The sequence below is a fragment of the Centruroides sculpturatus genome, unplaced genomic scaffold (genome assembly GCF_000671375.1).
Source record: "Centruroides sculpturatus isolate CEXI.00-Female unplaced genomic scaffold, Cexi_2.0 scaffold595, whole genome shotgun sequence".
NCBI classification, from domain to species: domain Eukaryota; kingdom Metazoa; phylum Arthropoda; class Arachnida; order Scorpiones; family Buthidae; genus Centruroides; species Centruroides sculpturatus.
In genome coordinates, this window is record NW_019384912.1 from 420,437 (window position 1) to 432,930 (window position 12,494).

At 26.7% G+C, this 12,494-nt stretch overlaps 1 protein-coding gene across 1 annotated transcript in view; it reads left to right on the top strand.

Annotated features, from left to right (window-relative positions):
- The window catches only part of LOC111631669 (eukaryotic translation initiation factor 1A, X-chromosomal-like), a 44,149-nt gene extending 32,088 nt beyond the window's left edge, over positions 1-12,061 (top strand). Inside the window, exons 5-6 of the mRNA XM_023375967.1 lie at positions 8,404-8,498; positions 11,917-12,061. Coding sequence (XP_023231735.1) covers positions 8,404-8,498; positions 11,917-11,922 — 101 coding nt within the window. The 3' untranslated portion in view covers positions 11,923-12,061. The remainder of the gene's footprint in view (positions 1-8,403; positions 8,499-11,916) is intronic.
- Positions 12,062-12,494: the final 433 nt, after the last annotated feature.

The following is a 12,494-nucleotide window of genomic DNA, read 5'->3' on the forward strand; positions in this document are numbered from 1 at the left end:
GTTAAAAATTATTTTTTTATTTTGTACAAACAAAATAAATATATTGAAAAATATAAAAACAATAAAAAATTATACTTCAGATGTTAATTTAGTATCAAAAACGTAAAATATTTGAGTAGCCCAAGACATAGCCAAAGATTGAAGCGCCACAGCACTGGCGAAAATTTAAATTTGCCTACTGGAATTCTTTCGGATGATTGACTTTCAGAAAATCGACGCTCTACTGTAATTTTATTTATTATATTATGATCTCAGTTATCCATTCAATGATTTATTTGGACAAATCGTGTGTCCAGTTTAATATTTATGCTAATATTCCCCAAACTTCTTTATTGGCAGCTATCTTTAGAAATTTGATGAAACTCTAACTAGTTTTTTTTTATTTTTAGTTATCCAAAATGTAGCATAATGAGCGACTTGGTTCACTTCTTTTTGTTTTTATACCATATTTAAAATTTTTTCACAGTATATTGTTTTTCCCATAATTTTTTGTTTTTCTTTGGAGTGTGGCCACTTGTAGTTTGCTTACCACCATTTAATCTGTTTTACAACACACACTACACATCATTGTTCTGCTGTTAGTATATATAAATTTTTAGAGTTTTTACAATAATTATTTTCTGACTGTTTTTGTCCATGCAGTTATGAAAATTAAAATATAATTTAAATTTTAGTCAATAAATGAAAATTTTTAATAATTAGTTTCTTCAAGATATCGTATGCTAGTTTATAAGTCAATTTTTTATACCTAAAGTCTCTAAAATTAGGAAACAATTTATTTGACAGATATAGATGCAAATCTTTATTATAGAGTAGTAACAGTACTCCTAATAATTGCTGTGTTGTAATTCCAACAAGCTGCTACAAATATTCCAACTAAAGCTGGCATTTGGTGAACCTATTTAAGAAATTTAATATAGAAATTAATTTCATAATTACTATTCTGTGTAAACTGTTAATATTTAAATGTTTTACAGTTAGTATCTCAATAAAATTGGTGTGGTCTTATATGCTTTCACCAAAGGCTACTTTATGCTATATCCACATTTTAGTTGTAACCTACTTGTCTTTTTTGGAGTTTGACTTATACAGCAACTGTAGGTCTAAACCAGAGTTTTGAGTTAAAACAATGCAATAAATTTATGTGATGAGTTATCTTGTATGCCAGCATACATGGTATGTGTTGTATGTAATAATTTATTCCCATTGAAAATAAGTGTGACAAATATAAGATTACATAATAAAAATAATATACCTAAATTTATTTAATTGTTCACTTTACATTTTCTTTAGCAATTATGAAAATCTGAAATTTAAGAACTAATAATTATTCATAAATAATTATAGTTTAGATTAGGGCACAATAGTGTCTCCATGCTGGCTGAGACATTATGAATAAAATTGATATTAGTTGTATAAATCAGTATTTCTAAACCATTAATCTGTGGGAAATTTTTGTTAGTAAAAAATTACATTGTAATGATTAGATCGCCAAAGCAGTAAGAGCATCATCATATTGCTTTAGGGCTTTGGATTCAAGCAAACTTTGGAATGTTTCATGTCTGGTTTGACCTGGATTTTTCAAGCTCTTTTCCCATCACTCTGTTGTCTCCACATTGCAACTCTGACTGAATCAATGATGGGCATGTAAAAAAGTTCTATTAGTATCTTTAGAAAACTTAATTAAAAATTAGTTTTTAGCAAAGAAGTTAGATGTTAGTCATTCTGTGTGTTGCATTTGCTTTAGTCTTAAAAAGTGAAAAATTAAACAAAGCAAAACAACAATCACATTGGTTATCTGTTTTTTATTTATTATGTACAATATAATTGAGTTATTTGTTTAAGCTTTATTTGGTTTTTATGTTAAATTAACATATTTATTTTGATTATTAGAATGTTGTATGTAAAACAGTACATTTGCTTTTTTATCAATTCCTAGTAGAAAATTTGAAAAATTTATCAAACTGCCATATGTTTTAGATTGAGCGCCTCTGATATAGATAGCAAGTGCTGGTTGGTACTTCACAAAAAATTCACATTCGATACGACAGAAAGAGAAGTTTAGAATGCCAAAAAATCGTAATAAAGTAGAGGATATTCTATAACATTTTAAAAATATATTAAATAATTTAGACAAATTGATATGTATGAAAAGTCCATGTGAGTTATTTGGATGAATAATATAGATTTTGCAGCCTATGTGGATTCTACAGTATATCAATATAAACCTTGTACAGTACTGTTTAAATGATTCATCTGGTCAGCTGAGTGTTAAATGACCTTGTAGTCTTTATATAGTTGTGACTCATTAATATTTGACCAATTAAACCAAATGCATAAGATGTTAATTAAATAATTCAGTAAGAATATAATGTTTAAATGGTGTATTAAGGTTAGCAATCACAGCTTAACTTTGCATCATTTATAGTGTCATAAATAATTATTTTTGTTAATAGATTGAAAGGTAAAATGTGCCTTGTTATATTAGAAAAAAGTGAAAATTGAATGAAGATACTACACAATCTGCTTAATAAGTACATAAAAGCATAAAACTTATACATCAAATATTTAATTAGAAATGATCTTAAATTATATAATTTAGTTACTATTTTGGATAAGAATATAAGTAAATATAAATGAAATAGAAATAATATACAGTATAATGGTATTATTTGCTAGAATACAAGATATTTCTGAATTATTATAAAAAAAACTGAAATATTTTTAGTTATTTTGATTGAATTTGAAAATGTCAGTCATATCTTTCCAATAGTTACAAAGTGTTGAAAGTAGATCATAGCTTTCCAGCCATAAATAGAACAGTGACAATAAATCATTGGCAATGCTTTTTTTATTTTAATGTTTTACGATTGAACTACAGAAATTTCGTATCCATTTTCAGGTAGTGTGGAAAAATTGTATCACTATTTTATTCTTTAAATACAATTTCATGTCTGTAGTTTTTTATTCTGGAAAATAGCAAATTCCAGTTATTTTAAATGAGTAAAATATTACACAAAATTTTGGAATTGATAGAAGCAGCCTAATAAATTTGATTTTTGCCCACTGAAAATGGCTGATAGATTCAAAAAAAATTTTCTTGATGAAATTCAGGAGGAGATAGAATACTCTTTTTTATGGTAGGGATGAAAAGTGTTAATTATTATTATTATTAATTATTTTTTTTAATATAAGTTTTGCTCTTATAATTTAATATCAATACTTTATAAAAGTTTCGTGTTCAGTAAAACAAATCAAACTTTTAGAGATCCCTAGAAAAAAGGTACATTCTTGCTGTGGTATGGGGGGACATTAAATTTAAAGTTTGGAATAGTTTATTTTTTCGAATAAATCTACATTTATCAAGAGACACGACGATATTCTCCTTGCTAACTTCACTTTCCTGTATATTGCTAAGGATACTTGAAGGAAAGTTGCAAAGAAACGATTTTAAGTGCTTTCGAAAAATCTAAGATGACTACTAAATCTAATTTCAACCTTTAGTTTTCGGCGGTTCGTCAGATATTTCGAGTCGAAATATATTCGAAGATAGATATTTTCTCAGTTTTTCCATTACTCTATAGATGCTTCTAACTCGGGAAAATAGAAATTTGATATATTTTGTTATTTGATATCAAAGCCAGAGAGTTTCGTAATACATAAAAATGTTGGTTTCGATAGATGCAGTCGTTTGCCCGATACATTTTAAAAATTCGAACCATTCGAAGATAATAGTATTCGGTTTGTGATTCGCTCTTCAAATGATTGTTTAATCTCTATATTGAGGGGTTTTTTTATAGCCTTACGTTTATGTTTTTTTTTTTTTCATAGTACATGAGTGATTCTAACGCTATATCTTGTAGTGAGAAGTAATTTATTGTATTGTTTTTATTCGCCGATTTTGAGTAGAAAAATATAGTAAGTTTCGTTTAATCTTTTTCGTAGCTGCTAAAACAAAACAATTCTTTTTTTCCTCCCTGTTGTGTAAGTACACGTTCCGATTGATTGAACCTTACACTACACGTGTTTCGTATTGATGGGGTGAGCTACCTGGCATTTAAGCGCGAAACTGTGTGACAGTTAGCTGCAACTTTCTTATATTGAGTGACAGCAAACCGATATTGATTGCTAAATTTTAAGAGATAGAAATAAATCGGAAGTTTAAAAACCGGAATAAAGTAAGTTTGGTCTTTGCGGATAAATGCTTCTAATGCGCTAAATAACTAAGATTAAATAAGACTTAATTTGATGATATAAAAACAATCCTCTCAATAAATTCTAATTTTTATATGAAAAAGATGTTTCAATGTTTAAATAATTAACCCAATAATATTTTTGGTTTAATAATCCGACTACAACGTGAAGATAAACAACCGGTTTACAATGGATGAAACGACGATGTTTGTAATTAAAAGGCGGAAAAAAAATGCTAAGGAAAATAACTGTCAATTGTTAACTGAATTCTAATTAATATTTATAAAATGTAGGCGGAAACGATTTCATTTAAAGTAGCGTAGGGAAACGTAAATTTATTTCGTCCAAGATATCAGGCAAATGTTTTAAATTGGCGTCGAGTAATTTGATAGAAAATGTGACAAACGTCACATTAATTTGTATTTCGAAGAGCGTGCGTAGATTACTAAACGAATTAATATTTTTGTATTAAAAAGAGTGACGTTATCCGAGTGAGAAACGTTTTAATCTCGGGAGTTTGCAGGGAGCGATGAAGAAATGCGAAAAGATACAGAATAAATTCTTAAAATTAATGCGAACGTAATCGTGATTTCATTTTAAATAAATTCTGCACCCAAAAAAAACCACGACTAGTGTAGTCTCTGTAATCCGACATGTGTCGGACTATAGAGAGACTACTGTATTATGCAGTGTATAGTGTAGTCTGTGTATTATGTGTGTACAATATACTATATATGTGTATTATACGTTTTCATTCGATTTCTATTAATTATAAATAAACTATTTAACAAATGGCTAGGAGATGTCTGCCGTTCCCGAAGTTCAGACGACGTCACGTTATAAAATATATTTTTAAAAATAATTTCACTTTTTCATATTTAATCGCAATTAAAATACTGGAGTTTTAATTATTTATAAAGTGAATCGAATATATTTTTATTTATTTAAGTCGATTAATTTTTTAAAGCGGTAAGCGCATGCGCAAGAGCGTTGTTTGGCGAAAGTCGTCTGCTACGGATCGGTCATTTTGTTTGCATTGACAATTACAATGCGTAATATTAGCGACTGTATTTGATCTGTTTCGATTAATATTTTAAAAATAAATACATTTTATTGACATTTTGTAGTTTTTTTTATTTAGTTAATTACATTTATTTTGAAGTTGCGATTACCGAGCGCATGCGCAGAACCTGCATTTTGACAAATGTCGTCTGCTTCAGATCTGCCATTTTGGATGCATACTTCATATAATTTTTTCTCTGGTTTTTCAATTTTGAAAATTGTCATGCTTTTAAAGTCAATTCTTTTTCAGTACAAACAGCTATTCTATGCTTAATTCTTATTTCTTATTATTAAATTTATCCTGGGATAACAACTTAACTGCCTACCTTTATTCAAATTGCTTTTTGTCTAATTATTAATTAGCCTTAACATGGGCCAAAAAAAATTCTGGCAGATCTTACGATACTACGGATGTGCTGGGTTGTGGTGTACACCATCGTCATCCTCATTTATTTACCAAAAGGTAAAAACAAAGAAGCGAGAGAAATTGGAAACAAAGTTGACAATTTTATAGTTCCGAAGATTCTATTATTTGCTACATTTATAATTTGTATGACTAGATTGTTGGGAATAGTCTGCCAAAGGTGCTGATTTATTGGAAGAATTGCACTGATAGTCTGCCCCTGCCTCTCTTGCTGTTTAAAGCATTGTATAGTATGAAAGCCAAGATAATTGGGGATGCTGAGTGATGTACAAGCCGTTTCAATTGAAGTTGCCGTACGTGAACCATTGATGACAATATAATGTACAATGTATTTAATTTTGGAATGTTTTTTTCAAATAATGAAATTCCATGTTTTTATTGCATTTGGAAAAAGAAATGCAATAAAAACATGGAATTTGATTATGTAAATTAAATAAGTAAATTTTATCATCATTCACAATTAATGGCCTTCAATGGATCTTTATTCTCCATTTAAGGCATCTTTAAATCTAATGTTTTAGATTTGAAGACTTCTTCATGTGTATAAATACAAAATTTACCCAGTACACATTAAATTCTGTATATTTATTTAAATATATCAATATCGGTGTGATTTATAACTAAATATTGTTTTTGAATAGCGATTCTATTGTTTGTATACACACACAAATGTAGTATTCATACTGACTACATTTTTGAATTATCTGTTTTCATTCAGTTTAACTACAGCGAGCAATTATTTATTGTTAGGATGCCGGGCTGTAGCTTTTCATCACAATGCTCTTAATTTTAATGGTGTCCTGTCCCTGTACGTCATACTTTTCCTGTTAACAATGGAGTTGTGCCAGTCTCTATCTAAGTCCATTCAGGAGAAAATTTTTGAATTGAAATAACGTGACTTCTAGTTCAAACAGGAAATTCATATTATATAGGTAAATATCTCTTCAATCCGAACAAAATTTCGGTAGACTTTCTCACAGCTCTACAGGTTAAAAATCTCCTTTATTGTTTTTCACATATGCATTTCGGGCAAGTTTTATTTTTCCTGCCCCTCTTCAGTGCTACAAAACAAATTCATATTGAATTTACACAAAACAACTTTATAGTAGAAAATGCTTACAAGACATAAAAAGACACTTTATAATACCTTAAGATTTTCCCACATGTTCTTTCATCTTTTTTACAGTACTTGTACTATCAATTTACAATGTTTTCAAATTTATAATTTCCTCTTAAGGGTGTTTTACATCGAAATCCGTACCATTATGCTACACAACTAATTACAAATTATTACGGATAAAAGAACATGAAGCTGCCATACGGTTAAAACATGATAATTCACCTTGGTATAACCACATCAAAAATAGTAACTGCAAAATAGATAGAAATAATATTAAAATCCTACACTGTGAGAAAAATATATATAAACGTAAATTCAAAGAACATATAGAAATAATGAAATACAGTGGTAATAATTTAATAAACATTTCCAATGGCATGCAAATCGACCAGCAATGGTATAACATGATAGGGGGCGCAACAAGTCAATAGTTTATATTTCTAAGATTATACATTGTCGTGTAAATGAAAATTTTATTGTATGTTGAACCTTTTTAAAGTTTATACAACGTATACTACTCTGTTATTGTTGTGACACTTTTAAAGAAAAACATGTATGTATTTTTTTTAGTAAATATTTTTTTAAAGGAAAAAATTTGTTATAAATAAGTGATTTAAAATGTTACTAATAATTATAATTTGTAATTAGTTGTGTAGCATAATGGTACGGATTTCGATGTAAAACACCCTTAAGAGGAAATTATAAATTTGAAAACATTGTAAATTGATAGTACAAGTACTGTAAAAAAGATGAAAGAACATGTGGGAAAATCTTAAGGTATTATAAAGTGTCTTTTTATGTCTTGTAAGCATTTTCTACTATAAAGTTGTTTTGTGTAAATTCAATATGAATTTGTTTTGTAGCACTGAAGAGGGGCAGGAAAAATAAAACTTGCCTGAAATGCATATGTGAAAAACAATAAAGGAGATTTTTAACCTGTAGAGCTGTGAGAAAGTCTACCGAAATTTTGTTCGTCGAAATGCATATGTGAAAAACAATAAAGGAGATTTTTAACCTGTAGAGCTGTGAGAAAGTCTACCGAAATTTTGTTCGGATTGAAGAGACATTTACCTATATAATACGTAATACAGCTACCATTTGAAATTCAACAGGAAATTCATATTTAGTTAAATTTTATATTTCTCTCTCATATTAATTATGTTATAGAGTTTTAAATGAATAGTGGAAATTCTACTAAATTATGTCTATATACTTATCGTATCCGATGATAACTTCAGGTGTGATGATTTCTTTGTATATTAGTATCGATTAGGAGCAGTTAAATTTTATAGGCTTTCTCGTTTTGTATATATTTTTAGTAAAAGAATGATATAGTTAATACAGTACGTCAATGCAATATTCAAATGTGTGTATAAGGAAGAGAATGTTAACTAAATTCAGTAAAAAACAAAAAAGATTATAAGGAACTGAATAAATGTATTATTTAAAATGATCATACGTTAATGTAATCAATATTATTTCTTATATAACCAGATTTTTATTATTAGGATATACTATAGTTTATATGATACATAATATGGTTAAAAATTACAGCAATGTGAAATTAGAATTATAAAATTTTTAAATTAATTTTCTTTTTTAGCTAAAATCAATGATGCAGTTACTTTTGGAGAAGAGGAGGAAGACGATAACATCATTGAATTTGATGAAGTTAGTGGAGAGGAAGACATTGATAATGTATGTACCATAAATTTTTTTATTTATCTAACAGGAACGTGATTGCATTTTTATCATTTTTAAATGAAGTTTATTAATTAATAATTGGTAACAAGGAAAAAATGATATTTTATTACCTTGTTTGATTTCTCAAGATCTTAAGATCTGCGAGAGTAATTATAAAATGCATTTTCATAAAGATACTAAAATACAGGATGCCCTAAAATTACCTATATAATTTCCTTCTGTTAAAGTAGACCATCACCGAGTGTAAAAATTCCAGCATTGTGTCATTTTACAGAGAAACTTACTTTTTTCTGTATAAAGTTTTTTGTTTGTACCAAGTTCATTTTGTTTGGATTGACCATGGAGGTGCAATTCATAGGCTAGCTAGATCTGATATCACACCTTTCTTTCTTTCTTTCTTTCTTTGGGGATCATGTGACAATATGCAGGTGATAGACATTGATGATTCAAAAGTAAGAATCACATATGCTATTGAACATATTGATGCGAAAGTGCTGCAGTGTACAATACACGGTGGCATTTGGAGTATCAACTGGATATTTAGCAATTCACTAATTGTGCGTGTATTGAATGTTTGCAACATTATTGCTTTAATTTTGGAAAATGGAGATTCTAAAATTTCTTATGTAACAATCTTGCATGCATTGTCATAAAATTCATTGAAGAATAAGTTGTATGGATAATTTTCGGGCACCCTATGTATTATGTATATATATAATAATTTTTCTGGTATTATGCTTTACTATAGGAATAGATTTGATAGTAAAATCTTTATAATAATTAGTGTTACTGAATGTTAACAATTTGATAAACATCTTTTATGGAATTAGAGATTTTTCATTTGTCTTCATATTAGGTCCATTAATCATTACCATATTAAAGATTGATAATCTGTTAATTGAGATAATCTCCATTTATTACAAAAAAGCATGCTAGAAAAACAATCAAATTTTTGATTCTTTTGATTCTCTGATGTAATGTGAACAATGAGTTGTGATTATAATATTAATTAAAATAATTTCTTTCAGTTAAAATTATAACAGTGTTCCAGATAAAATTTATTGTCATGTCTTTATCTAGTAATCTTTAAAATTGTTCAAATTTCCATTATAAAATGACATGAAAAATTCAGTTTTAAATCTATTCTGGATTCTGTGCGGATTGTTTGAGTGGAATGCATATTGTTGTACCTTGTCTGTCATGCTTGCTGGTCAACTTACTGTGGTTCGGCATTAATCATAAAAGAAAATTGAGGCTGTTATCTAAGTCGTAAATAATACAAAAACCAAATATTCAGGATTAGAGATTGTTTCGATCATTTTTCTACAGAATTAATATATCAAATTTATTTAAAAGGTGTATATATTTACATCATTTATTATAATCAATTATTATCTTTTATCCATTTCTAATATATTATTTATTCTGAATTAGAAATGGTGTAAATATTGTGTAAAGTCAGTTGATTTATGATAAAGTTGCAGGTTTGTTTCCTGTCTTTATGTAATAGGAAATGATGTTATGATATATAATTGATACTAACATACATTTAAAAAATTTTTTTAAATATTTCTTTTCCCAAAAATGTTTGATGTGACATCATATTTTGAAATATAAAAATCGTAGCTTATCTTCTCTCTGCCTTAAGCTTTTTTCAATGCAGTTTTATTTCCCAAATATATTGTCGAACATTTCTGAATATGATAGAAAACAGACAGTACAAATAGTAAATATGTATTTTATGAAGGATTCCACCAATAACGACTGGTAATGCTTAATATATAAATGTAGTAGATGAAAGTATGTAATATTTATATATGTATATAAACTGTGTTTTTTTTAGATATAAACTGAAATATTTTGATATAATTTTAATTCATTTGCTTTACATGTCTTATTGCTTTTTCTGTAAAATAAGCAAATTTGATGAAAAATTGTAAATAATGATGAAATAAATATAGTATCTTTGTTATAATATTGAATTAATATCTACAATAAATATTTAAACATTTTAAGTCTTGAAATGTTTTCATTTTATACATATCCAATATAGTAAACACTTAAAATGTTTGAATATTTTCTGAAGATGCTAGTTAAATGGATATTTTAAATTTATAACATTTAAATATTTATTCTTATCATAAATTGTTTATATTTTATTGCTATAAATTTTATATTTATTTATTTTTTCCTTGTTTGATCAATATTTGAGTCTTTAGTGTCACTAATTATTATTTCACTTTATTTATGTCTGACTTCATTTCCATCAATCTTATTTGCCTTCTTATCTGTATTTCTTTTTTGCTTTATGATGATAAATTGCTATATCATTCCGAGAGATTATTTTTTAATGCAGCCAGATTTTTATATCAAATTTAGATCGTTCAGGTCAATTTTTATATCGCATTTACGTTGCACTCAGGAAAAATAAAATTTAGATTACTTTAATTTAAACTTTGGTTTTTGGGGTTTATTTAAAATTTCAAATTTAAGCATTTGAATTAAAGTTAATAATAATTTTATTAATTATTTTTACTTAATTGCATGTGTAATTTATTTCATCCATTTTATTAATTGTATCGTACATTTTTTAAATTAAATGAACAAATCTTAAGTTGTCACTTACAAATTTTATTTCATATTTGTACATTGAAGTCAATATAAAACTATTATGTCAGGTTTACATAAAAACTGAATGCAACAAGTTAGATTTCAGATTAGTCTCTAATTAATCAGCATAATTAATCTAATTAATTAGTGAACATCAAGTGCCAAGAGAAAGAAAGAATACTAGCAATCCATTAGGAAAATTATATTGTATATAATAAATAGTATCCGAAGAACTCCGACAATTATAAAATGATTAACTAGAAGTATAATTTTTGAAATGCTAAATCCTTTCTAAATATATAAAAATAGACAATCAGAGTTGATAATTTTCTCCGTGCTCAAATAAAAATCGACACGCTAAAAATAGAAACGATTAATTTTAAAATATTCGAGTAATGGTTTTCTACAATTAATATTTTAATTAAGCGTTTTGATAAATTAATGTAAATAATATAATTCTTAATTTGATTTATGCCAATGCATTTGCATGCAACCAGAAAAATTTTGCTTTACTTAGATATAATTTCATTCTAGAATAATCAAAGTATAGATTTTTATATTAAATCTAGTTTAGTGTCTAAAATAGGAATAAATTCTTTCTTTATTTTTGTCTTTATTAGCAATAGAACTAAAATTGTCATGAGTTTTTGAATTGATTTTTTTTCTTCCTGTTTGTTTTGTTTTAATACTGTATTTACTTAGTTTTTTCTCATCTTACTTTATAATTTTATATTAAAATACAAAAGTGCATAATAAATTTTTAAATATAAGTGAAATCGTTTTGTATTTCAATTTTTTATAGATATAGATACCAAATTTGTGTGCCATCATATTCAACCAGGGATATGTTTGAAGAAAATATAATTATTGAAATTTAAGAAAACATTATTTGGCTTCAAAATTTGGATGTATTGTCTTCTCTATTAAAAATCAAGTTTTTTAAAATATTTTTCCTTGATCTATTTTTTATTAATTAATTACTGATTCTATAATTACTGATGTAAATATAATAGAATAAAATATTTTTAAATTTCAATGTAACATGTTAATGAAGCTATTTTTGAGTTTCAATCCTGCGTCGAGACGTCACACAATGCAAAAGTAGTTTTCCGGTAAAATATTTGAATTATGTTCAAGAAATTTTTGGAAATTGTATAAATCCGAGAAATGTCTCGTGAATCGTAAATGCATTATTTTATTTATGTATATCGTGTCTGTGAAGTGGAATTATCTAAAAGTTACTAATTATTTTTTAAAAAGTTTTTTCTAATAAATGTATATTCCATTTTTAATTGTTCGGAACATTAGTCTAAAGAAATGATTAATTTCACAATTATGACTGATTTAATTTTAAAAAGTTAAGTTTTTAAGTAGATATAA